This window comes from Pan troglodytes, chromosome 5, assembly GCF_028858775.2.
Source record: "Pan troglodytes isolate AG18354 chromosome 5, NHGRI_mPanTro3-v2.0_pri, whole genome shotgun sequence".
Lineage (NCBI taxonomy): Eukaryota > Metazoa > Chordata > Mammalia > Primates > Hominidae > Pan > Pan troglodytes.
Window position 1 is genome coordinate 12,182,038 of NC_072403.2, and position 24,988 is coordinate 12,207,025.

At 38.5% G+C, this 24,988-nt stretch overlaps 1 protein-coding gene across 1 annotated transcript in view; it reads right to left on the reverse strand.

The window, feature by feature from the left end:
- Positions 1–24,988, reverse strand: part of F13A1 (coagulation factor XIII A chain) — a 418,063-nt gene that overhangs the window by 78,186 nt on the left and 314,889 nt on the right. Inside the window, exons 9-10 of the mRNA XM_009450449.5 lie at positions 4,430–4,604; positions 1,777–1,915 (exon numbers count right to left, since the gene is read on the reverse strand). Coding sequence (XP_009448724.2) covers positions 1,777–1,915; positions 4,430–4,604 — 314 coding nt within the window. The remainder of the gene's footprint in view (positions 1–1,776; positions 1,916–4,429; positions 4,605–24,988) is intronic.

Here is a 24,988-nt window from a genome sequence, read left to right on the forward strand (position 1 = left end):
GGAGGGTGGGTGAGGGTCCCAGGCCAGGAAGAACAGTCCCAGGATGATGGGATATTTGAGTAAGGCACCAAAGGAACAAATGGTGTCAGGAAAAGGGGAAGTAATTTGGAGCAGGAACCTGAAAGAGGACAGGGTTACCAAGAGCAAGATCTACCTTCGCAATTTTGTATTAATTCTGTTTAGGGCCTGTGGGGTTATTTGTAGGAGTGCCTCATAGGGACTTATTTGATGATGGGAGGTATCTGAATCTAGGAGCTGGGAAAGATAACCTTGAAGTGCACTTAGCTACAAAGGCTGTGTGTGTGTGTCTGTGTGTCTGTGTGTGTGTCTGTGTGTTTGTAAGGAAGAGATATGGAGAATGCCAAATAACTATCTTTTTGTCATTTTTAACAATTGCAATGAGTTTTTGGGGTGACTATTTTGGTCTGTTTTGTCATCCCATATACATGCAGGGCTGCTATATTATAATTCTGCAGGCTTAAAGTGTTCTTTAAATTTCTGTTCAATTTACAGAGACAAGGTTTTGTCTTACACGTGCCCTCCAGCTTACTATGGCTCAGCTCATTCCCTTCCAATGAACCGAACTATTTTTAATTCATGGTAGCACTTTGCTACTCATTGAGCAATTTCATTTCAACATTCTCCAATGAATGTGTGCCCCTACTGGTGAGTTAATACTGCTGCTACAACTGTGATCCATTCCTGTAACATGAAGAAGTTCAGGCACTTCTAACTTTTAGTTTTGCTTAAAATGAACTTGTAACTTCCTACCATCCCCATTTGGATGCTTGTGTAACAGAAAGTGTTTTAGCTTTATTATTTGTGCATGAGACTCATTTTTGGCTTAGAAGTTCTACCTAGCTCAATGCCTGACCACAGAGGAACTTATGCCCCAATTTCCTCCCACACACACCTTGATAAAAATTCTTCCTACTTAAACTCTTAGGATTTTTTTTGTTTCTTCTTAGTGTATTGATTTGGACTTAGGGGGTCTCAAGGAAAAATGGAATTTCCCTGGGATCTTAAGCTCCCTCTAGCCAGCTTGTAACAAAGCTGTTCAGGGCAGTGAGAGAACCCCACAGCTGGTTTTGGGGAACAATTTCAGTTTTACTCCCATTTCTATATCTCAATGAAAGGTGACAATATAATCAAGGAGAATCTCATCTTTACATTCGAAAAGAAAACCTATACTACTGAAGTCATTTAAAAGGTTGTGGTTAATGGTCAGAAGCATTTGGGTTTATTCCCAGCTCACCAGATGTATGACCATGAGCAAGCATTTTTGGGCCTCAGTTTCCTCATTTGTAAATGGCGATATTAATAACATCCACCTGATACAACTAAAAACAACTGGATAAGATCATGCATACACCAAGACCAATGCACAGTAAATACTAAATAAATGTTAGCTCTATTAGTCCCAGGGCACTGACCCAGAGAACGCTTGGCTCCAATATTTCTGCTATTAACTGTAATATTAATATATCAAGGTAGAGAGGAACTAGTATAGGCATATGCAGCAGCTAAAACTATGACTTTTTTTGGTGGTTGCTGTTATAAGGAATGATTGATTTTTATCACTAGGAACCCAAACTGTCTCTTCAGTAACATTTCTAATCATTTGCTAGAACATTCTTTGACAATCAGACTTTTCTGCCTGTGCTGTTGAATGGTCCTCAAAATAGAACAGAAACATCAGATTGAGTCTATCTTGTGGTAAATGTGTAACATTACTATAATGCGACATCAGCCAATGCCATTGTCAATCAAACTCACCACACTGAATCCTTGGTGAGTTTGGAATTCACGTTCCCATCTTCTTCCAGGAAGATGTCCATTTGCAAATTGGCGTCATTATCATGGGCAGAGAAATAATTGGTAACAATTCTTGCTGGTATTCCAAGGCATCGTAAAACTACAGGAAAGGACAGACCACAGCTAAACACATCACCGGCATTTAATAAACACAGAGTGAAAAAAATCCTTCTTGTAGAGGACTTTCTTCCTGACCCAACATGGAAAACCCTTTGGACATGTTATTCTCAAATGTTCCATGCTGGAAAAGGGTGGTCATTCAACCCCATGGGGACGGTAGAGAGAAATCTTGCTGTGTGATCCTTCAGAATTGCAGCTGGTGTCAAGTGAAGCCAACTAGAGTAGAATCCCAACAGGGTTCTAATTGTTTCGTTTCTAAGCGTTTGATCATCAACGTAGTATTATTTTAGTCCCATGAATGGGACTATGTTCCTGAAAATACAATTTTAAAAACCCACTAATAGGAAGTTAGGAATTTACAGAGTAGGTCCTTGGTGGAATTTGCTGTCTTGGCCAGAATTTGCTCCTGTGACATGCATTGGTGGGTGACACCACAGATTCATTTTAATTCATTTTAATAGATAACAAATTATCTGAATACCTTTCTTGCCATATGTACCGATTGATTAAACTTAATCCAAATGCCCTCCCTGCCTCCCAGGACAACAGTCATCAGGGCTCATTGAAAATAATTCAGCTGACAATTTTAAGATTAATGACTTGGCTTGCCTTTTTATTTTCTCCTTCAGAATAGTTTAGCATTTTTAACCAAAGACTACCCACCTCCTTCAACAGAACAACCTTGGAAGTCCAAACTGGAGTCTGGTAGAGATTCAAGGGTCCCCCTCCTTAAAGGACTTGATCTTAATGCCCCAAACAACAGTGGCAGCTGCCACGGGCCTCCCGTTCCCATCTTCCTTTCTTGATTTTCAGCCCTGTTCACCCAGGGTCTTACCAATAAAACGATTACCACTCTCATTCTGTTTCTGGCTGAACACTAATTCACACTATCCCAGACACGACCTGGTCAAGACTCTGCCTTACTCATAATTTCAAGAAAGTGAGGCTTGACTTTAGGGCACCTGTTCCTCCTTCCCCCAATTTCCATCTTCAGGTTTACTCTCGTTGTGACTTCCCCACTGTGTGTTTCTGCCTTTTCTTGATTTACCGCCAAAGCCTGTTTTCAGGCATAGATTGGATAACCTTTTTATGCCAAAGACATGAACGGATGTAAGGCGTTCACTATTTTATCTTGTTGTGAGCCGGAAGGAATTACACTGGGATAGTGAAATTGTAGGCATGGGGAGAACTTGGGTCCTTTCTGTCTTCCTAAAATCATTTCACAAGAGTGGTTGCCTCTGTTGGGCGTTTTTACCTTGTCTTGGTTTGGGAGCCTCGAGGCAGGGGATGACCTCCAACTTTTAACCTACCATGAAGTTCCGGCTTCTATCTGGAACTTCAGAGACCAGTGCTTCCAGGGGACTATACTTTTGATTTTCATTGCTCCCAAGAAATATGTATTCCTTCTTTCCTGGGTTATATTTAAATGGCTAAGAAAATAATCTTATCCTGTTTGATACTATGGTAAAACAAAACAAAACAAAACTCATGACTTTTTTTTTTTAAATTTAGATCACCAAATCTTAGACTGTTGAGACTTTGAGCTAAAACAAATAGGTTCTGTAATGTTTTTTAAATGACCTCCATCCAGCCTCCAACCCCTCCCTTTGTTTTTGATTTAAAAAATGTTAACTAGGTAAACATTCTTTATTAATGAGCAGACAGAAAGGACACCCCAACTTGAGCTTAATGTTTCTCCAAGGCTGTAGAAATGGCTTGTGAATGAAAATCATTACCAATGATGAAGACATACTGAAATAAATATATTTTTAAAAATATTCACTGAATTAATTGTAATATCGTCTAGGTCTAGAGAGGCAAATGCCACTTTGAAAAATGATGCATGACACTGAAGAGAATAATTCTGTTCTCATATGCTTTCCTCTACAGATTGGATGTTGGGTGGATTAAAAACCAGAGAGGAAACTGGAGAGGGAGAGATTGTTCATTATATTCTGATCTCTAATTGCTCAGGGGCATTGAGACATGTGGAAAAATGAATATGAGACCACCTGCTATAATACCTTCCATAACTGGGATAAAAATTAAGTGGATATATTTATAAAATTCTCAATAATAAATAAATATGCATATTTATACAACTTCTCAATGATAAATAAGCAATATATATCTTTTGTTATTTATTATTTTAGTTTTAACTGTTTTAGTTTTTTTAAAATGTGGTGGCTGAAAAGAAATGGCTTTTTTCTCTATATTTTTACTGTAACCCTCTATTTCTTTGGGTGTTAAGTGATGGATTGCACAGGAAATAGTCAATCATTCTTTCTATAAAGATTCTGCAGTCAAAGAGAAACTATGAGCATATTTGGCCCACTACAATTTAATTATGCATTGACTACATCCCAGAATGGCTCACCCATAAATTCTATAGTGTCAACAGGGGCTGCTATGTCTCTTTGTTAGGTTATAGATAAAATGTCTTAAAGTGAAGTTTCCTTTATATTAAAAAGAAATTACTCAGTTGGATACTTACATGTGTTAAAGACACCAGCAAAAACCCAGCATTGGCCATACCGGACTGGATTCTCAGAGCTCCGGTATTCCAATAGAATGTCAACGCTTCCAGTCCAGGCCGATGGGGGGACGCCATAGGCATAGATATTGTCCCAGGATCCAACGAGGACACCTTCGTCATCTTTGGCATTCACCTAAATGAGTCCGTGAGAAGTGAGAAGGAAGAAAGTCCATTTAGGTTTGTCTACTCCAGGCTACGCATGGCGCAAGCTATGGCTGCCATTGCCTTCTATATGTTGTGCCCAGTGAAAAGAGTTCCACTTCTGTTCAGTTTACCATTACATTGTTAGAAAAAAAAAATGCAAAAACTAAATATGCAAGAGGAGACCAAATAACCAAGACTGCCTGTTAAATAGCATATTATAGCAAGGCAAAGTTGAACGGCAGATAGGAGGAGTGTGACACCTACCGGATTGGAAGAAGACATACATAGGACACTTGGTTTGGGCTAGGTTAGTGCTCAAGAATGATGTGGGGAAGAGGGGAAGAAGACCTACAAAAGATAAAATCTCAAGTAGGGATCTTGTCTTGGTGGAAAGATAACTCAAAACTCACAAATGAGAAATTAGTGGTCTAATGGATTTTGACTTTCATTTTGAGTGGTAGACTCTACCGACTTGAAAAAGTTAACAGATGTTGTCATTTTGAGTGGTAGACTCTAATGAATTGAAAAAGTTAACAGATGTTGTCTTGGAATCATTAAGAGTTAAGAAAATAGATTCCCATGGGATGCTTACAGAGGTTTTTTGTTTTTGTTTCTTTTTTCTTTTCTTTTCTTTCTCTCTCTCTCTCTCTCTTTCTTTCTTTCTTTCTAAGATAAGGTCTCGATCTGTCACACAGGCTGGAATGCAGTGGCACGATCATGGTTCACTGTAGCCTTGAACTCTTAGGCTCAAGTGATCCTCCCACTTCAGCCTCCCGAGTAGCTAGGACTACAGGTGTATGCTCGGCTAATTAAATTTTTTTTTTTTTTTTTGTAGAGCCAGGGTCTCCCTATGTTGCCCAGGCTAGTCTTGAACTCCTGGGCTCAAGTGATTCTCCTGCCTCAGCCTTCCAAAGAGTTGGAATTACAGGCATAAGTCACCATGCCTGGCCCAGAGCTTCTTTTTCCCTTTGTAAAATTCACTTAACTATTCTTTCTTATGATTGTTTAAACAGATTAAAGTTTTAGAGTTTTCTTAGAAGGTATTTCTATTTCCATAAAGAACCTGGGATGTTATGGTTTAAATATGGAAGAGACTTTAGCAGAGAAAGGCAATCTTGAATATCTGGATAAAACTTGCCACACCTTCAGACTACATTCATCTTGTAGCAGCAGACCTAAAGTGCAGGAGCAAAGACCTTTTGTGTTTAGATAGTAAAACAAAGGCCAAGAGGTAACGGTTTCAAGGCATCTTGCCAGTTTTTTTCTGGGCACTGCTGAATCTACCTCTCTTGGTGTAACGTTGATCATGTTTAATTACAGTCAGAAGAGTTTAGGTAGGGAGTCCAGGAGCTTTTCCAAAAACTGGTGCCATTTCAACAATGTTTACATTGACATTACAATGGTGTGGAGCCTTGCTACTTGAGGCATTCATGGATCAGCAATGTTGGCATTCCCTGGGAGCTTGTTAGGAATTCAGAATCTCGGGCCCCTCCCAGAACTCTTGAATAAGAATTTGCATTTTAACGAGATCACTGGGTGATTTGTGTGCACATTCGTTTAGAAGCACAGGTCTGAGTTATAATGCAAAGACATTAGTAAGCAATGTGAAACATATGATTGAAGCATGTGTGTTTTGATTATGAAAATCACAGAAGAGACATTAAAACATGGTGAGCTTTTATGTGTTTGTTGCCTCACCAACTAACAACTCAGCCTCATCACCTGCCTAGACCCCTCTTTTTGACTTGCTGTGTCTAGTTGTAGAGAAGTCTGTCTTCCCCACTGGTTTATCAATTCACTGGGAACAAAGAAAAAAAATCTCCGTCTTTCTGAGTTTTACCAAGTGTTAGCAAAGACTGGATGCTCTGTAGTTGTTCAATAATCACTTATATAGTCAACAAGCATATAGAAAATGTACATTTGAGTAAGAATAAGACCTTATGCCTGGAGAGAGATGGTCAAGAAACCAATCAAGTGGATGTAAAGATTACTGGTATTAAGACAGAAAAATGTAGAGGTAGAGTGGGAACCTGAGGAAGGGAGTTATCAGTTAGATTGGAGGGTGATGGTGGTGATGCTGGGGGGCCTAATAGAGGGAGATGACATGCAAACTGGCCAGAAAAGGCCATCTACATAGTGGAAACAGTTTTAATAAATGTGTAGTGTCATGAAATAATATGGCAGGCTCTGGGATCTGCTAGGAGCTCTGTATGGGTATTATGTAAGTAGGCAATACCGAATGAAATAAAAAAATACTAGAAGAAAACATGCAAGATGTGCAAGCATCTTTTACTGTGAATGACAAAGCCTTCACTGAAATTTGAGATTTACTCTAGCACTAAGTGGCATTTCCCAAGGAGGGCCCCTTCTGGGGAGTGTTGTCTAGAAGATCACTATTCAATTTGGTTTAGACATGCTATTTTCCCCCTTTAACTCTGTGTCCAGTCAGGTTAAAGTGAAGAAGAACTTTATCAACCACACAGTTAATTTGTTCAATGTAGGAAAAAATGAACTCTTTGGGGGTCTCTAAAAGACCTTGCTCAGCTAATTGCAAACTCATGCCTTTGATATAAATTTTGACTTTAGCTTATAGAGTCATGAAATGACTGGAGTGCAGCAGGCTTTAGCCAAACATTCTGGCTATATTAAAGATCAGTACTTCTCCTTGCAGTTGGATTGATTATTTAAAAATCTGTATCCATTATCGTGAAGATTGAAGAATGCCTTGGTAGGCTATGATGTGGTTTGGTCTTTGTGGGTAGGTAGGTTTAGCTTTGAACTCACATTATCATTCCCTTATCACTGAGACATAAAATAGGCTCTATGAATTTCAGAGGTAAAGGCTCCTAAACTGTGGTCCTGATAACTGATTTTCAAACAGATAGCCATTAATTACAAGGGCTATTTATAGCATAGGGCTGAACTCAATCAGCTAAGGGGAAGAGTAAGGAAAAAAAAGCTCTGTCCTCTACAGACCTTTTAATTGTTAATGCTGAGCTGTTCCCCTGTTGCTAGATAAATCACAACTCTCATTTATTAGCATTTGGGCAGATTAGCTACTGTTTTCTAATTAGAACATTGATTTCTAGGGAGCTCAGGCCATGAAAGAGGTAAGTTTTTAGTGACAGATGTAAAGGGTTAAAATAATATCTCCCCTCATAATCAACAAGATATGTTTGGAGGACATGTTTGTCATTTTTCATGCCACAGTTGGCTGTTTTAACACCCTCTCATGATCTCAGGGTTTGACCAGTGGCAGAATAAAGTGTCTTGGTCTTGGGTCACTGGTGGTCAAGTAGACAACACAAGTCCAGGACTACGTACAGGAGGCATTATCCAACTTCATTAAGGCTACACTAAATTGCCCTCCCATAATACCTATAAAATTGGAAAAAAATTTCAAAAACCCCTAAAAGTCATTATCAGCATAATGCAATAAACTTCAAAACATGGTCCCAACAAAACATGAGGACTATGGAGTAAAGCAGAGAGGCAACATGGCTCAGCTCCTAACCTGAACCATCTTACCAGCTAGTCAACAAAAACCTGAGATTTCTAATTTATATTTCAAAATCTAGAAAGTAATAAATATAATCAAAATGCTGATCTTTTTGGCCAGGCATGTAATCCCAGCACTTTGAGAGGATGAGGCAGATGGATTGCTTGAGGTCAGGAGTTCAAGACCAGCCTGGCCAACATGGTGAAACCCCATCTCTACTAAAAATACAAACACTAGCTGGGCATAGTGGCACATGCCTGTAGTCCCCACTACTCTGGAGGCTGAGGCAGGAGAATCGCTTGAACCGGGGAGGCAGAGGTTGCAGTGAGCTGATTGTACCACTGCCCTCCAGCCTGGGCAACAGAGTGAGATCCTGTCTCCAAAAAAAAAAAAAAAAAAAAAAAAAGCTGATCTTTTTATTGTTCTGAACAGAATGGTGGAAACACCTGCTGTGGAGAAACAAGTGAAAAAGTATCTGCACCTTAAAAGAGGTAGAGATTCTGGAACACAATTGGGAAATAATACAAGCTGAGCGTATCCCCCAATGGAACTGAGATATGCCTCCAGTTGTGGGGGTGGGTTCTGGAGTGACAGATGTAGGAGAATCTTAAGGGAAAGAGCAGACCCTAAGCATGCTACCAAAGATTGTTCATCTTCTAATACTGTATTCCTCACTCCAATCTCTTGCAGAGTACTGAAGAGTAGATAGAATGTGGTACATTGGCCTCAAATTGTAGTTCAGAAGTGAGATCAAACTAACCTTAGATTGAGAAGAATTTCATTTATTACAGCAAATAGAACGTCTAGAGACAAGAATGATGCAAGTTTGAGCATAAACATAGGGAAAAGAAACTGCATGCAGAGGAAGAGACAGAAAGAGAGAGAGGGAGATATCATGAAAAAATATACATAGAAGAAAACAAAATTAAGGAGCATAAGTCATTTATTTTCTCACAACCTTTTAGGAGATCACAGACCAAAGGCAACAAATTGAGGACCAAATCATACCATTACAGAGCTAATAATAAATTATAAACTGCAAGAAACAGAATACATATTATTAAAAATAAAAATTAATGACATAGAAGAAAACTTGAGATATCAAAGAAAATACTAATAAAAAACCAAAGTGATGAATTATTTAGAGAGATTCTAATAGTTCCATAGTTATGGAAAACAAAGATGATGCAACGTAAGGATGATTAGTGTCCTTAAAATAGAGAACCCAAGGATTTGGATCATCATGGTGGATGGGAGGCAGGACTAGATTGCAGCTCTGGACAGAGCAGCATGTGGAGGCTCGTGCTGTAAATTTTAGATCCAGGTCGACTGCAAGAACAAACCATCAATCCTGAGAGGACCACAGACTCTCTGAAGGAAGCAGACTGCTTCTGCAGGACCCGAGAGACCCCCCCAAATACTGTGAGTGTCCCAACTACGGAAGTGGGAAAGGGAGACCCTCCTCTCCCGAACACAAACCTCCACTGGAGAAGCTGAAGGTCTGTTTGTGGGAGAAGTTTCTGACTTCACCTGGTGCTGGGTCAACTTGGAGAGCTGAGGGAAATACAGGGGTAGAGGAAGCAGCAGAAAGGCCCTGGGAGCTTGCTAGGTCCCCTAGCAGGCCATCCCTGCCTGGCACCACAGAGATCCATCAGAAAGGTGGACAGAGGAGCAGAGGATAAAACTCCACATGGAGAAGGAAATCTCTAGCTGAACTTTGTAGCAATTTGAATGGGGTGAGAAGCCTCCTGGCCAGAACTTGGGTGAGGGTGCAAATCCGATGTGCAGGCTCCACAGGTGTGGAAGAACCAAGCCCTTTTCTTTTGCAGCTGGGAGGTGGGTAGACCAGGTCAGGTTTTCAAGGCCATCTTGCCCTCTGCCTGGAAATGGACTTAGGGCTGTTGAGGGGGGCACGGTGAGAGTGAGACTGGCCCTTTGGTTTGCATGGCAGCTGGGTGACTCCTGTGACTGCCAGCTTCCCCCCACTTCCCTGACAACCTGCATGACTCAGCAGAGGCAGCCATAATCCTCTTAGGTACACAGCTCCAGTGACCTAGAAATCTCACCCCCGTCCCCCACAGCAGCTGCAGCAAGACCTGCCCAAGGAGAGTCTGACCTCAGACACGCCTAGCCCAGCCCCCAGTTGATGGTCCTTTCCTACCTACCCTGCTAGTGGAAGACAAAGGGCATATAATCTTGGGAGTTCTGGGGCCCTGCCCACCACTGGTTCCTCCCCATACTACCACAGCTAATGCTCTCTGGAAAGCACCACCTCCTGGCAGGGGGCCAACCAGCACAAAAATAGAGCATTAAACACCAAAGCTAAGAACCCTAACAGTGTCCATTGTACTCCCTGCCACCTCCACCGGAACAGGCGCTGGTATCCATGGCTGAGAGACCCAGAGATGGCTCACATCACAGGATTCTGTGCAGACAATGCCCAGTGTCACTCCAGAGCTGGGTAGACTTGCTGGGTGGGTAGACCCAGAAGAGAGACAATCACTGCAATTTGGCTCACAGGAAGCCACATCCATAGGAAAAGGGGGAGAGTACTACATCAAGGGAACATCCCATGGGACAAAATAATCTGAACAACAGCCTTCAGCCCTAGACCTTCCCTCTGACAGAGCCTACCCAAATGAGAAGGAACCACAAAACCAACCCTGGTAATATGACAAAATGAGGCTCTTCAACACCCCCCAAAAATCACACTAGTTCACCAGCAATGGATCCAAACAAAGAAGAAATCCCTGATTTACCTGAAAAAGAATTAAGGAGGTTAGTTATTAAGCCAAACAGGGAGGGACCAGAGAAAAGTGAAGCCCAATGCAAGGAAATCCAAAAAATGATACAAGAAGTGAAGGGAGAAATATTCAAGGAAATAGATAGCTTAAAGAAAAAACAAGCAAAAATTCAGGAAACTTTGCACACACTTTTACGAATGCAAAATGCTCTGGAAAGTCTCAGCAATAGAATTGAACATGTAGAAGAAAAAAATTCAGAGCTCAAAGACAAGTTCTTTGAATTAACCCAGTCCAAAAAGACAAAGGAAAAGGAATAAGAAAATATGAGCAAAGCCACCAAGAAGTCTGGGATTATGTTAAATGACCAAACCTAAGAATAATCGGTGTTCCTGAGGAAGAAGAGAATTCTGAAAGCTTGGAAAATGTATTTGGGGTAATAATTGAGGAATACTTCCCCGGCCTTGCTAGAGACCTAGACATCCAAATACAAGAAGCACAAACAACAGCCAGGAAATTCATGCAAAAAGATCTTTGCCTAGGCACATTGTCATTAGGTTATCCAAAGTTAAGACAAAGGAAAGAATCTTAAGAGCTGTGAGACAGAAGCATCAGGTAACCTATAAAAGAAAACCTATTAGATGAACAGCAAATTTCTCAGCAGAAACCCTACAATCTAGTAGGGATTGGAACCCTATCTTCAGCCTCTTCAAACAAAACAATTATCAGCCAAGAATTTTGTATCCAGCGAAACTAAGCATCATATATGAAAGAAAGATACAGCCTTTTTCAGACAAACAAATGCTGAGATAATTCACCATTACCAAGCCACCACTACAAGAACTGCTAAAAGGAGCTCTAAATCTTGAAGCAAATCCTGGAAACACATCAAAACAGAACTTCTTTAAAGCATAAAGCACACAGGACCTATAAAACAAAAATGCAAGTTAGAAAGCAAAAACAAAAAAACAAAAAAACCAAAAAACCAAAGTACACAGGCAACAAAGAGCATGATGAATGCAATGGTACCTCACATTTCAACACTAACATTGAATGTAAATGGCCTAAATGCTATATTTAAAAGATACAGAACTGAAGAATGGATAAGAACTCACCAACCAACTGTCAGCTGCCTTCAGGAAACTCACCTAACACATAAGGACTCACATAAACTTAGAGTAAAGGGGTGGAAAAAGGTGTTTCATGCAAATGGACACCAAAAGCGAGCAGGGGTAGCTATTCTTATATCAGACAAAACAAACTTTAAAGCAAGAGCAGTTAAACGAGACAAAGAGGGACATTATATAATGGTAAAAGGCCTTGTCCAACAGGAAAATATCACAATCCTAAACAAATGTGCACTGAACACTCAAGTTCCCAAATTTATAAAACAATAACAAATAGACCTAAGAAATGAGATAGACAGTAAGACAATAGTAGTGGGAGACTTCAGTACTCCACTGACAGCACTAGACAGGTCATCAAGACAGAAAGTCAACAAAGAAACAATAGATTTAAACTATACCTTGGAACAAATGGACTTAGCAGATATATACAGAACACTTTATCCAACAACCACAGAACACACATTGTAATCAACAGTGCATAAAACTTTCTCCAAGATAGACCATACAATAAGCCATAAAATGTGCTTCAATAAATGTAAGAAAATTGGAATTATATCAAGCCATCTCTCAGACCACAGTGAAATAAAACTGGAAAGCAATTCTAAAAGAAACCTTCAAAACCATGCAAATACATGGAAATTAAGTAACCTGCTCCTGAATGAGCATTGGGTCAAAAACAAAATCAAGATGAAAATTAAAGAATTCTTTGAACTGAATGACAATAATGACACAACTTATCAAAGCCTCTGGGATACAGCAAAGGCAGTGCTAGGAGGAAAGTTCATAGACCTAAAGGCCTACATAAAAAAGACCAAAGGAGCGCAAACTGACATTCTAAGGTTACACCTCAAGGAACTGGAGAAACAAGAACAAACAAAACCCTAACCCAGCAGAAGAAAAGAAATAACCAAGATCAGAGCAGAACTAAACAAAATTGAAACAAACAAAAATACAAGAGATAAATGAAACAAAAAGCTGGTTATTTAAAAAGATAAATAAAATTGATAGATCATTAGCAAAATTAACCAAAAAGAGAGAAAATCCAAATAACCTCACTAAGAAATGAAACAGGAGATATTACAACTGACACCACTGAAATACAAAAGATCATTCAAGGCTACTATGAACACCTTAATGCACATAAACTATAAAATCTAGAAAAGGCAGATAAATTCCTGGAAGAATACAACCCTCCTAGCTTAAGTCAGGAAGAATTAGATATCCTGAACAGACCAATAACAAGCAGTGAGATTGAAATGGTAATTAAAAACTTATCAACAAAAAAATGTCCAGGAACAGACGGATTCACAGGAGAATTCTACCAGACATTCAAGGAAGAATTGGTACCAATCCTTTTGACACTATTCCACAAGATAGAGAAAGAAGGAACCCTCCCAAATTCATTCTATGAAGCCAGCATCACCCTAATACAAAAACCAGGAAAGGATATAACCAAAAAAGAAAACTACAGACCAATATCTTTGATGAACACAGATGCTAAAATCTTTCACAAAATACTAGCTAACTGAATCCAACAACATATCAAAAAGATAATCCACCATGATCAAGTGGGTTTCATAACAGGAATGTGGACATGGTTTAACATACACAAGTCAATAAATGTGATACACCACATAAACAGAATTAAAAACAAAAATCACATGATCATCTCAATAGATTCAGAAAAAGCATTCAACAAAATCCAACATTGCTTTATCGTTAAAAATCTCAGCAAAATCAGCATACAAGGGACATACCTTAATGTAATAAAAGCCATCTCTGACAAACCCACAGCCAACATAATACTGAATGAGGAAATGTTGAAAGCCATTTCCTCTGAGAACTGGAATAAGACAAGGAGTCCCACTGTCACCACTCCTCTTCAACATAGTACTGGAAGTCCTAGCCAGAGCAATAAGATAAGAGAAAGAAATAAAGGACATCCAAATAGGTAAAGAGGAAGTCAAACTGTCACTGTTTGCTGACGATATGATTGTTTACCTTGAAAACCCCAAGGACTCCTCCAGAAAGCTCCTAGGACTGATAAAAGAATTCAGCAAAGTTTCTAGATACAAGATTAATGTACACAAATCATTAGCTCTTCTCTACATCAACAGTGACCAAGTGGAGCATCAAATCAAGCATTCAGCCCCCTTTTACACACATTGTCAAACATGAAGTACTTCAGGGAATATGGTACCTATCATAACCAAACTATTAATACTTGAAAGTGATATCAAAATAATTAGGGGCTGAGTCAAACAAAGAACCCAGGAACAGAGACTCTGTGATAACAGATTCAGGGGTGAGAAAACTCTATATAAGTTAAGCATCTTTGGGATTTACAGTTACAGATGAATTTTAAAACTTGATAATATAAAAACAATAATCATCCTAAGAAAAAAGATAGGAGAAAGAGGAGAGGAACAGTGAAAATGGTAATGTTTTAGTGTGTTGGTCTCTCAGTTAATTGATACCATCTAACATTAAAGTATAATTTAAAAGTACATAATTACTTTATTCTTTTAATGGTTTTTATAGTTTTTAATAACCTTAGGGAGACCTGTTAAGAAATGATATCTCTTGTAGTGAAGAAATATTTATTTGAAGTTTAATAATTTCTTCTGTTGCAATTTAATTTCTTTCCTATTAAAGTAAAATTTAATAAAACATAAAATTAAATAGAATTTGGGTACAATTATATGTAATACTTTTAAATTAAGTAGCATGATACCATTTGGTGTAAATACAAACAGATCAATGTAACACAATAGAGAACACAGAAATAGACTCACACAAATACAGTTAACTAATTTGTGATAAAGTTGCAAAGGAAATTTTATGGATAAAGGATAATCATTTCAAAAAATGGGGTGGCATCAATTGGATATTCCTATGCAAAAATATGAGCTTTGATTCATACCTTGCACCATATGTAAAAATTAACTCAAAATGAACCTTAGACCTAAATATAAAACCTAGAGTTATAAAACTTCTAAAAGGAAGCAAAGGAGAAAATTGTGTGATCTTAGGTTAGGCAGTTTCCTTAGATAAAATATGAAAAGCATGATCCATAAAAAAATTTGTAAATCAGACTGCATAAAAATCAAGAACTTTTGCTCTTTGAAAGGCCCTGTGAAGAGAATGAAAAAATAAAACTAGAGTGGAAGAAGATATTCGTAAATCCTTTATCTGATTAAAAAAAAAAAAAAACTTGTATCCAGAATATGTAAAGAACCCTTGAAACTCAATAGTAAGAAAACAAACACAACCTTAAAACAAGAGAAAAATATTGGAACAGATATTCCATCAAAGAAAATACGCGGGTGGCCAATCACAGCAAAAGATGCTCAGTATCATCAGCCATTAAGGAAATGCAAATCAAAACCACAGCAAGGTAACATTGGACATCTATTTAAAAGTCTAAGATTAAAAAGACTGATCATATGAAGTGTCTGGGAGGATATGGAACACTTGAGACTCTCATATGCTGCTGGTGGGAATGTAAAATGCCCATCCAATTCAGGAAACAGTTTGGTAGTTTCTTAAAAATTAAACCTATGTTTAGCTTATGACCCAGCCACCTCACTCCTAGGTATTTACCTAAGAGAAATAAAAGCTTATGTCTATACAAAGACTTTTACTAAAGTCTTCCAAGCTAAAGTTTCTGGCTTTATTTGTAAGAGGCAAAAACGGAAAATGGCCTAAATGTCCATCCACAAGTAAATACATGGGCAAATAGTGATTCATCCATACAATGAAACACTACTACTCAGCAATAAAGAGGAATGAACTACTGAAACAAAAAATAGCATGGATGAAGCTCAGAATACAGTAAGGAAGCATAAAAGAAGCCTCACAAGGAGTACATACTGCATGATTATATTTGTGTAAAAGTCTAGAAAACACAAATCAATGTATAATGACAGAAGGCTGAGCAGTGATGGGGGATGGTACACAAAGCAGGGAGTGGTTTAAGGAAGAAATTACAATAAGGAAACTTCTGGGGGCAATGGATATATTCATTATTTTGATTTTAGTGTTCATTTCATGGGTACATATACATGTCAACATTATCCAATTGTACATTAAGTATGCACATTTTATTGTCAACTATATCTCAATAAAGCTGTGAAAATCAGTGAAGACTTTTAAATTAAACCAGCATCTATAGTATAATATTATCTATGATTTAAAAACTATTTCTCCTGTATAATTCAAAGAATAGAAATAGCCTTAAAACATGACCCGTACTGGACTTCTGTTTAATTTTGGTCATTGGAATGTGAGCAGATTCTAACTTGATACTGAAAAATAAAGAAATGTGACATTTCTTGATTCTTCAATTTCCTGTAGCGCAGACCTTTACATTTTGTATAGTTACTATTTCTTTCTGCTTTTTAAAAAAATATGCAAGGGTACTTTTCTCCTCTGTGTGCATTTTATATGGCTATGATGAAATGACTTTTCTCTGTTATAAACCTATCATATTCCATTAAATTTCATTGTTAAAAGTTATGTCCTCATAAAGGCTAGGATTTCCATAACTCTTTTGGAAAATAGTCTTATACCTAATTTTGTCCACAATAGTTTCTCAAAGACCATTGGAAATGAATTTTGATGTTGAGTAACACGAACTAACATCAAAGGCCTAGCGTTAAATTTGGCAAGGAGAAGAATTATTTCCTGTAGAAAATCATTTCCAGGTTTTGTGAACCACAAATCCCCAGCTACAGTGTGGTGGTGACCAGACTTAATCACAGGTGGAAGTGGTGTGGTGGATGTCAAATTGTGCTTCATGACATGCTAGGGTTTTGCAAAAGAAACTCAGTAGTTATGGTGTTGTGGGGTGGGGCAGGTGAGAACTGAATGTTGATAGTCAAGGCTGCAGTCACCACCTTTCTTTAATAATAGCTGCTCTGCTTTTTCTCTTTTATGTATTCGGATTCAATTGCTATTTGAAAAAATTGTTCTAAAAAATAAAATTTAAAAGGTCACAGTTCTGGGAATGTAGAGATCTGTTTTTGTGCCTGCTCCACCATTTGCCAAGTTATGTTGTAAGGATAGGAAGGGAGATGAGCTGAAGGTCAAGTACTCAGGTTATTCCATGGGCAGGCATCCCAGAAAATGCACAAGAAAAAAGAAATAGGGTAGCAGCAATTCTATTTCTTCCCTTGCCTGGCTCCTCATCCTTGATTTTCTTCTGGGCTTTTATGGCACTTAACAACAGCCAGGGTCACATACTTGGTCGAAAGGAAAGGAAAATCATCTACCATGTCTTTGGTTTTTCATAGTGGTTTGCTTAATAACAAGCTGTTTTCTGCCTTGTTGTTGCTGGAAATGTTATTCTCGCTCCCTGGAATGTCCATCCACACTCAAACCTCTTCTTTACCTGGTGCCCTATTGATCCTTTAAAACTCAGCTGGTTTCACTCTGGGAATCTTTACTTATCACCTTGATTTGGATGTCCTTACTCTTTGATCACATAGTACTCTTTGCATAGTACTATCCATTTATCACATTGTATTGTGTCATTGGTTAGACTGTCCTTGTTCTTTTACCAGACTTTATGTTCACAGAAGGAAGGAAGGCACTATGCTGTTTTGACTTTATATTCCCAGGGCTAGCACAGAGTGGGAACTCAATAAGTTCTGTTGAATGAATGGATGTGCTATCACTGGAAGATGGCTATAGGCTACATTTTAATACTTCTTTAATAGATCAAGACAATGGGACAGTTAGAATGCCAATAGGCACTTCATTAAAGCTGTAAAGTTGTTTCCAAAATTTACATAGCAATACAAAGGATCTAGAATAATTAAACATAATATTGAAAAAGAAGAACAAAAATGAATGACTACCTGATTTGAAGGTTTACTAGAGGAAAGCAGTAAAAAAGGCAGCATGGTATTGTCATAAGGACATACATATAAACTAATGAAACAGAAAAGGGAGTCTAGAAATAGATCCATACTCATGTAGACATTTGATTTCCGACAAAGTCACCAAAGCAATTCAATGAAGAAAATGACAGTCTTTTCAACAAAGAAACTCTTTGCAACGAATGAAAGCCTTTCCAACAGTCTTTTCAACAAATGCTGGTGGAACAAATGGATAAATTTGGAAAAAATAAGATTTGATCCCTACCTCACACAACACCAAAAGGTAACTCAAGATGGATCATAGATCACAATGTAAAAGTTCAAATTATAAAGCTTCAAAAATAAAACATAGGAGAAATAGTGGCAAACATGGGCAAATAGTGATTCATGTGAAAGTCTTCATGTGGAAAGAACATTTACTGGGGATGACTATTAAAGAACAATGAAGAAATTTGATTTTATAAAATTTAAAAACTTTTGTTACTTAAAATATGGCATTTATAAAATATAACTACAAGCCATAGTTTGGGGAAAATATGTTCTACACATATCTGACAAATGAGAGGTATATACACAGAGCAACTATAACTTAATAATAAAAGTACAAATGACCCAATAAGAAAATCAGTAGACTTGAAAACATGCTGCATATACATATATATATATATATATATATATAGCCAATAAATGTATTAAAAGATGCTCAACATCATTAGCCATCAGGGAAATGAAAATTAAAACTACAATGAAATGCCACTATATACCCATTTGATTGTGTAAAATTAAAAAGGTTCAAGACATCAAGAATAGGTGAAGCTGTGGAGAAACTGGAACTCTCATATGTTGCTGGCAGGAGTGTAAAACCGTAGAGCTGCTTTGGAAAACTAGCCAATTCTTATAAAGTTAAATATATACATACTTTCTGATCTAGGCATGCTCTCTTTAGCTATTTATTCCAGATATATGAAAACACATACACAAAAACACTTGTACAAGAATGTTTATAGTAACTGTATTCATAATAGCTTCAAATTGGAAACATCTTAAACATGCATCAATAGGTGAATGGACAGACAAACTGTGATACACAATGCAATCAAATACTTCTTAGTAATGGTAAGGAAAGCATTGAAAACACATGCAACAGTTGATGGAGTAAGAGAAGCCAGCCCTATTTCTACTGTCTGAATCCATTTATGTAAAGTTTAAGAATAGACAAATGTAACCCATTGCAAGAAATCAGAATAGTAGCTACCTAATGAGGTAGGGATTGACTGGAAGAAGCATGAGGGAAACTTCCGAGCTTGTGGAAATGTCTATATTTTGATTGGGGTGGTGATTACCCCAATCAAAAGTCATTGAATTGTGCATTTAATATCCGTGATTTTTTACTGTATGTAAATTTTACTTCAATTAAAAAAAACCCTGTAACTAACTGTAATGAATAGTATGAAGCATATAACTACCGATATATGAATGTCCTTTGGTATATATATGACCCAAGCTCTGATAGGGGTGGGTAATTAGACTCATTTTTCATGATAACTATGACCACAGGAAATTATTAACCTTGTCTCTCTTAGTTACTGAGGATGCTCATTTGGCCAAAACATATTTTACTAATTGACAATAATGAGAGAAATAAGCAAATGTGGACTGAGAGAGAGAAACTGAGATTTCAAGGTCTCCAAGTGTGGCCTGCTGTTTTCATTGCCATACCACTGCTGCATGGTGTAGAGCTGGTACAGAACAGGCCTCCAAAAATATCTGAATTAAAGGAATGGACGTATGAGAGAGGGAAGAATGCAGAGCAGGAGGAGGAAAAAGGGAAGGATGTCACAGGAGGAGAGAGGGGAAAGAAAGAGGGTATGAAGGGAACCCAAGGTGCATGAAGCTGTGCATATCCTAAAGGGCTGAGCTGGCTTTGCTTTGCTCCTTTGCTATCCATCTATCCTGGGGATGCTGGCCCCAGGAGACGAGAACAGCACCAACCGCTCAGCTTGGAGGGAGTGCTGTAAAGCATCCCTGTGCTTCAGAAATAGCCTGTGTGATTACAGAATAGCTGCAGCATTGAAACCTCATTCCAGGAAGCAATTCAGGGAAAGCAGACATTTAGATTGCCCATGATTATCACATTCGAGAGATGCCTTGTAATAAATGTCTGTTTTTCTCCAAAAATATGGGGTGAAGAGGCATAAGAAATGTAAGCTTAATAATTGAGAAACCAAGCTGTTTGACCACAAATGGAAACTTCATTACACTGCTGGCTTTTACCATAAGAGAAAAAAGATAATGTCTGAGCAGTTCATCGTCCCCCCACTGCCCCCACCTGAAAGAGAAGGATTGAATCAGACAGGGCATGTAAAAGGCATTATATCTGTATCCAAGGAGCTCATGTGACCTGGAGAGAGGACAGACAGAGGACAAATCCAGGGGAAATAGAACATTGTGTGTGAATTAGTGGGGCCAGGCAACCCATGACCCACCCCCAGTGCTACCAGCAACCTTGGATAAAGTTACTTAACTTCCTGATGCCTCAGTCTCTCCACCTGCACTTTGGTTATTTATGGAATGGATTTATGCAATTTCTCAAAATTGGCTATGAAGATACTTTCTGTTAGATAAATTCTATTTTCCCACTGGCTTCCAATATATTTGTCAATTTTTTAAAAATCTTCAACGAACAGAAATGAAAATCCCTGGTGAATAATGTGACCTTATGGTATTGTTTACTTTCAATACATTAGAGAATTGCTTTGAGTCTGTACCTGTCATTCATCATTGAATTCCCTGGGTCATTTCAGAATCATAGAAACGACTTTCATTCTTAGAAATACCTTGACTTTAACTTTAATGGTTTTCTAAAAAATCTTTTTAGAGTTGGTAATTTAGTACTTTACTCTGTTGGACTACAGTAACGCTCTTCATTAATATAAATCAGTGGATTCTCCCAAAGTTGTCACCCTGAGAGCTCCTACTAATTGATATGCGTTACAATTGGAAAGGTTGCAAGGAACACCGGAGGCTTCTGCCTTTTTCTGCTGTTCCAAACTGAGAAATTTCATTCCTGATATGAATCATAGAAAGAGACAATAACACTTTTAAATAAAAGCTGATAGGGTTGGAGACCCAGAAGCTCTGGATGGAGACTCGAGTCCATGATGGAACCTACATCTGGCAGTGGTCACCACCTGGGGAATTTTGACCTCTAGGCATCTGCGGGTTAGTAATGCAGGTATGCTGTTGTCGCTTTTAGAAAAGACCAGATGGAAGTTGTATCTTTACCCCCACAAAGTGACACCGAATCATATTCAGTGTGGTCATACTCATTATCTGGTAGAGATGATTACCACCACCACCACCACCATCATTAGAAGTTCCCATTGGCAGTTATATAAATCTGACACAAGAATGGGGTAACAGGTATTATTACATAATCATGATTTGTTTTGATAGAGGAACTTTTTCAAAAATTAAAATCCATATGGGTAAATGTGAAAAAGTTCCTTGGTGATTTAGAAATGCCAAGGACAATGCCCATTGAGCACCTGGGTCCTCAGATGTATCTACGACCGTTCACTCCAAAAAAAGAGGTTTAAGCTGCTTTATAAACCAAAGGATGGGTTAGATATTGCTTTGTAATTAAAATTTTTCTTAATAAAACTGTTACGAAAGTACATTGTGACTGGTCTGTATGATCAAGGAATAAACTTTAGAAATAAATACAAACTTTATATATTTATTTCTGTCTTTACAGTTCATTTGGGATGACTCAGGTGTGAAATTTCTAATCAAAGTGAACTTTTAAATGTAATCTGAATATTTATAATTAAGGTTTGTTGCATGAAGAGGTTTGCTCAACGTGAAGCTTCCTATAAGATGAGCAAGTAAACAATTGAAAGAAAATGAACAAAACATGGTTTTATAGTAAACCCCTTGAGGAGTTGCTTGGCAAGATATAAAAGTAGTTATGTCATTGCTCTCTTTTTCATGCATGGAAAGAAAAAAATCTTTCTAAATACTGGGACAAAAAGAAGGGGAGGAAAAGATGGACAAAGGGAAAATAACTTTATTTTCTGTTTATCTGTAGGATCACAGATGCATGAGGATCGGATGCACTAAAGTCCATTTCATCTCAAAGGTCTACAGTCATTCATCTTGTACTGCGTCCTAGAAAAATCCAGGACCTACTCCGAATTGTGGTCAGTTTGATTTACTAGCTGAAGTTCAAGATTTTTTTACAATGCTAAAGAGTACATCGAACATCGATTGGTTAAAAAAGTTTAGTCATGAGTTAGTTCCCAAAAGGCATAGTCAGAGCAAAGTATTAATGGGGATTAATGATGGCATTGTGGTTCGATATTAGCAAAAGGCCAGGGTTAAAAATAAATGCGTACATCTCAAGGGAAGCTGGAAAGTCCAGGATGGCAGCAGTACAAACACTGAAATTTAAAAATATGTAACTATATTGACGTTTTTTTCTCTCCTCCTATCTTCCTAATTTTCTCATTAATATTACCTTTTTTCTTACTACAACTGAATCAGAATACCATGGATCAAGTAACTGTAAATGTTGAGATCCTATGGAATAAACTTCAGTTGTGTCAACCTTAGTTTTCTGAATTGCAAAACAAACAAGCCCCCAGAAGAGCAAATAACCCCCTACTACATTTTTCTTCAGTGCTTATGGTGACTAGCTGTTTGTATATAATTTCCACCATGGAGAAAGGGTTTCTTCAAATAATAGCATGGTTAGTTATTACTGTGGGACCTCAGACATTCTTCTATCTTTTGATCCAATGTTTAGTCCTGGGAAACCTTTGAGCTACATTTGAGAGATTTGCTTTCCCATACAACCCTATGCTTATTTCCATCAGAGAATTTGCCATGCTGAGCTAAAATTTTCTATGTACTAGTCTGTGTTCTCTGTTAGACTGTAAGCTCTGTGAAGGCAGAAACTTAATTTTGTTCACAATAGTACTCCAGTGTTCAGACAGGTAGATTGCCATAAACATTTGTCGAACAAATGAGTAAATACTGAGTGTTTTACCACCACCACCACCACCACCACTATCACCACCACCATAAATCACCACCACCACCACATTACCACCATCACCACCACTACCACCATCACTACCACCACCATCACTCCTACCATCACCACCACCATCATCATCACCATCTCCACCACCACTACCATCACCATCATCATCACTATCACCACCATAATCACCCTACCATCACCACCGTTATTATCATAATCACTATCACCACCACCACCGTCACCACCACCATCATCACTACCTCTATCACCACCGCCACCAAACACCACCACCATTATCATATCATATTTGGTACCTGATTGTCTTTGGAAGCTCATTCTCCAGGGCCCCAGTGCCTATGGCTATTTAGAATCCTCTGATTGATACCTTTCTTCACTTATTCCCCATTTTCAATAATTTGCCTCATCTGGGCTCCATTCCCTTGGGGCTCTGTTCTTTTCTAGGAGATGGCAACTCAATCTGACATAATTATTGTGTTATTGGCAATAATGTGTTGATAGTGGCCCTCTAAGGTAATATGATCTGAGAGTAAGGACCATATCTGGTTTCAGCTCAGCCACTTATTTGCTGTGTGACTTTGAGTGAGGGACACCACTTCCAAGGGCTTCTGCTTCCTCACCCAGAAGACTCTTGGAGAGTCCTCCCCATTGCACACGCTGGTTCAGCATGTGTTTCAACACAGATCCTCCACTGGTAATGCCTTGACCCACTGGAGCAAATATGGATGGAGGTGGTACATGTAGGTGTGTCACAGTGAATAACGAGCCGTTATCTGCAGTAGCAGCAGCCTTTGCAGAAGCAGCTGCATCTCCTTGGGGGAAATTCTCTGCCCATAGTTGCTGCCAGATCCTATCAGTCGGGAGGCAGGAACAGGCATAGACAGGTAACCACGCCGCAGTAATGCCAGGTGGTTGCACAGCCTTCCCTTTTCCCCAGAACCATGCTGCCCTTGTCACAATATGTCACGGCCCACCTTCTTTGATAGTCTGACTCAGGGCTCAGAGTCCATGTCTGGCTTATTCACAGAAACTTGGGGCTAGCAATAGAATGCTTTATTAATGCCATGTGAGGGAAGTAAGTGTTCGGATGGCACAAAGTTAAGCATTCTCCTTAGCTTTCTCTGACAATTTTCCTGGTGGGAACTGTCACATCAGAAATGCATTGGAAAGAAAGCAGCAATCAAGCAATGCAATTTAAAGGGAGAAGAATAACTGTGGGCAAGTTTCTTCATTTTTTCTAATTGCTTCTCTTTTTTTTCTTTTCTCTCTTAAATCAATCTGCAGTATAGCTTGGTAAAATGCACCACTCAGTATTTAAAGGAGCCTAAGCAAAAGTTAGCTTATGTAAGGTTATAACATCTCAGGCCTAATCTCTAGATGATGAGAATACAGGATTTTGGACTTGCTTTCTCCTGGGAAACTCCAGTAGCCCCAGGCTGTCCAGATTGTCATAACTTTTCCTACTTTTACATCAAAGTGAAATAACAGCAACTCAATATAAGAACAAGGGAAGTTACTGAATGTATAAAGGAAAAAATAGAAGAAGGGAGAGCACTATTTTGAAGAATAAAAGAATATTCTTGCTGCCAATGTGGTTTGAGTACAGAGACAAAATTTCACTTTAAAGACAAAGATGCGAGGCCAGCAGAGGTGAGTTATTTACCCTGGGTCACATAGTAAGTTAATAGCACAACCAGAATCAAGGTCCAATCCCTCGACACGAGCTGAGTCGCTTCCCATATGATGCTGCCTTCACTTTATTTTCAGTCAAGGATGAAAACCAGCAGGTTTTGAGTGAGTTAGGAAGACAGATTCGCTATGCAGGTGAGAAGAGAGTGTTACTTACATTCCATAGGTGGAGAAACTGAGTCACAGAGGGGTTTAGTGCTGTGGTCCTCACTAAGGGTGATTTTTACCCCCAGTAGACATTTGGTAATATGTGGAATCAGTTTGAGTTGTCACAACTGGTAAGGGAACAGTTATGACAACTTGCCTCCCCCAGGTAGAAGACAGGGATGTCGTTAAACATTCTACACAGGACAACCTTCTACAACAAACA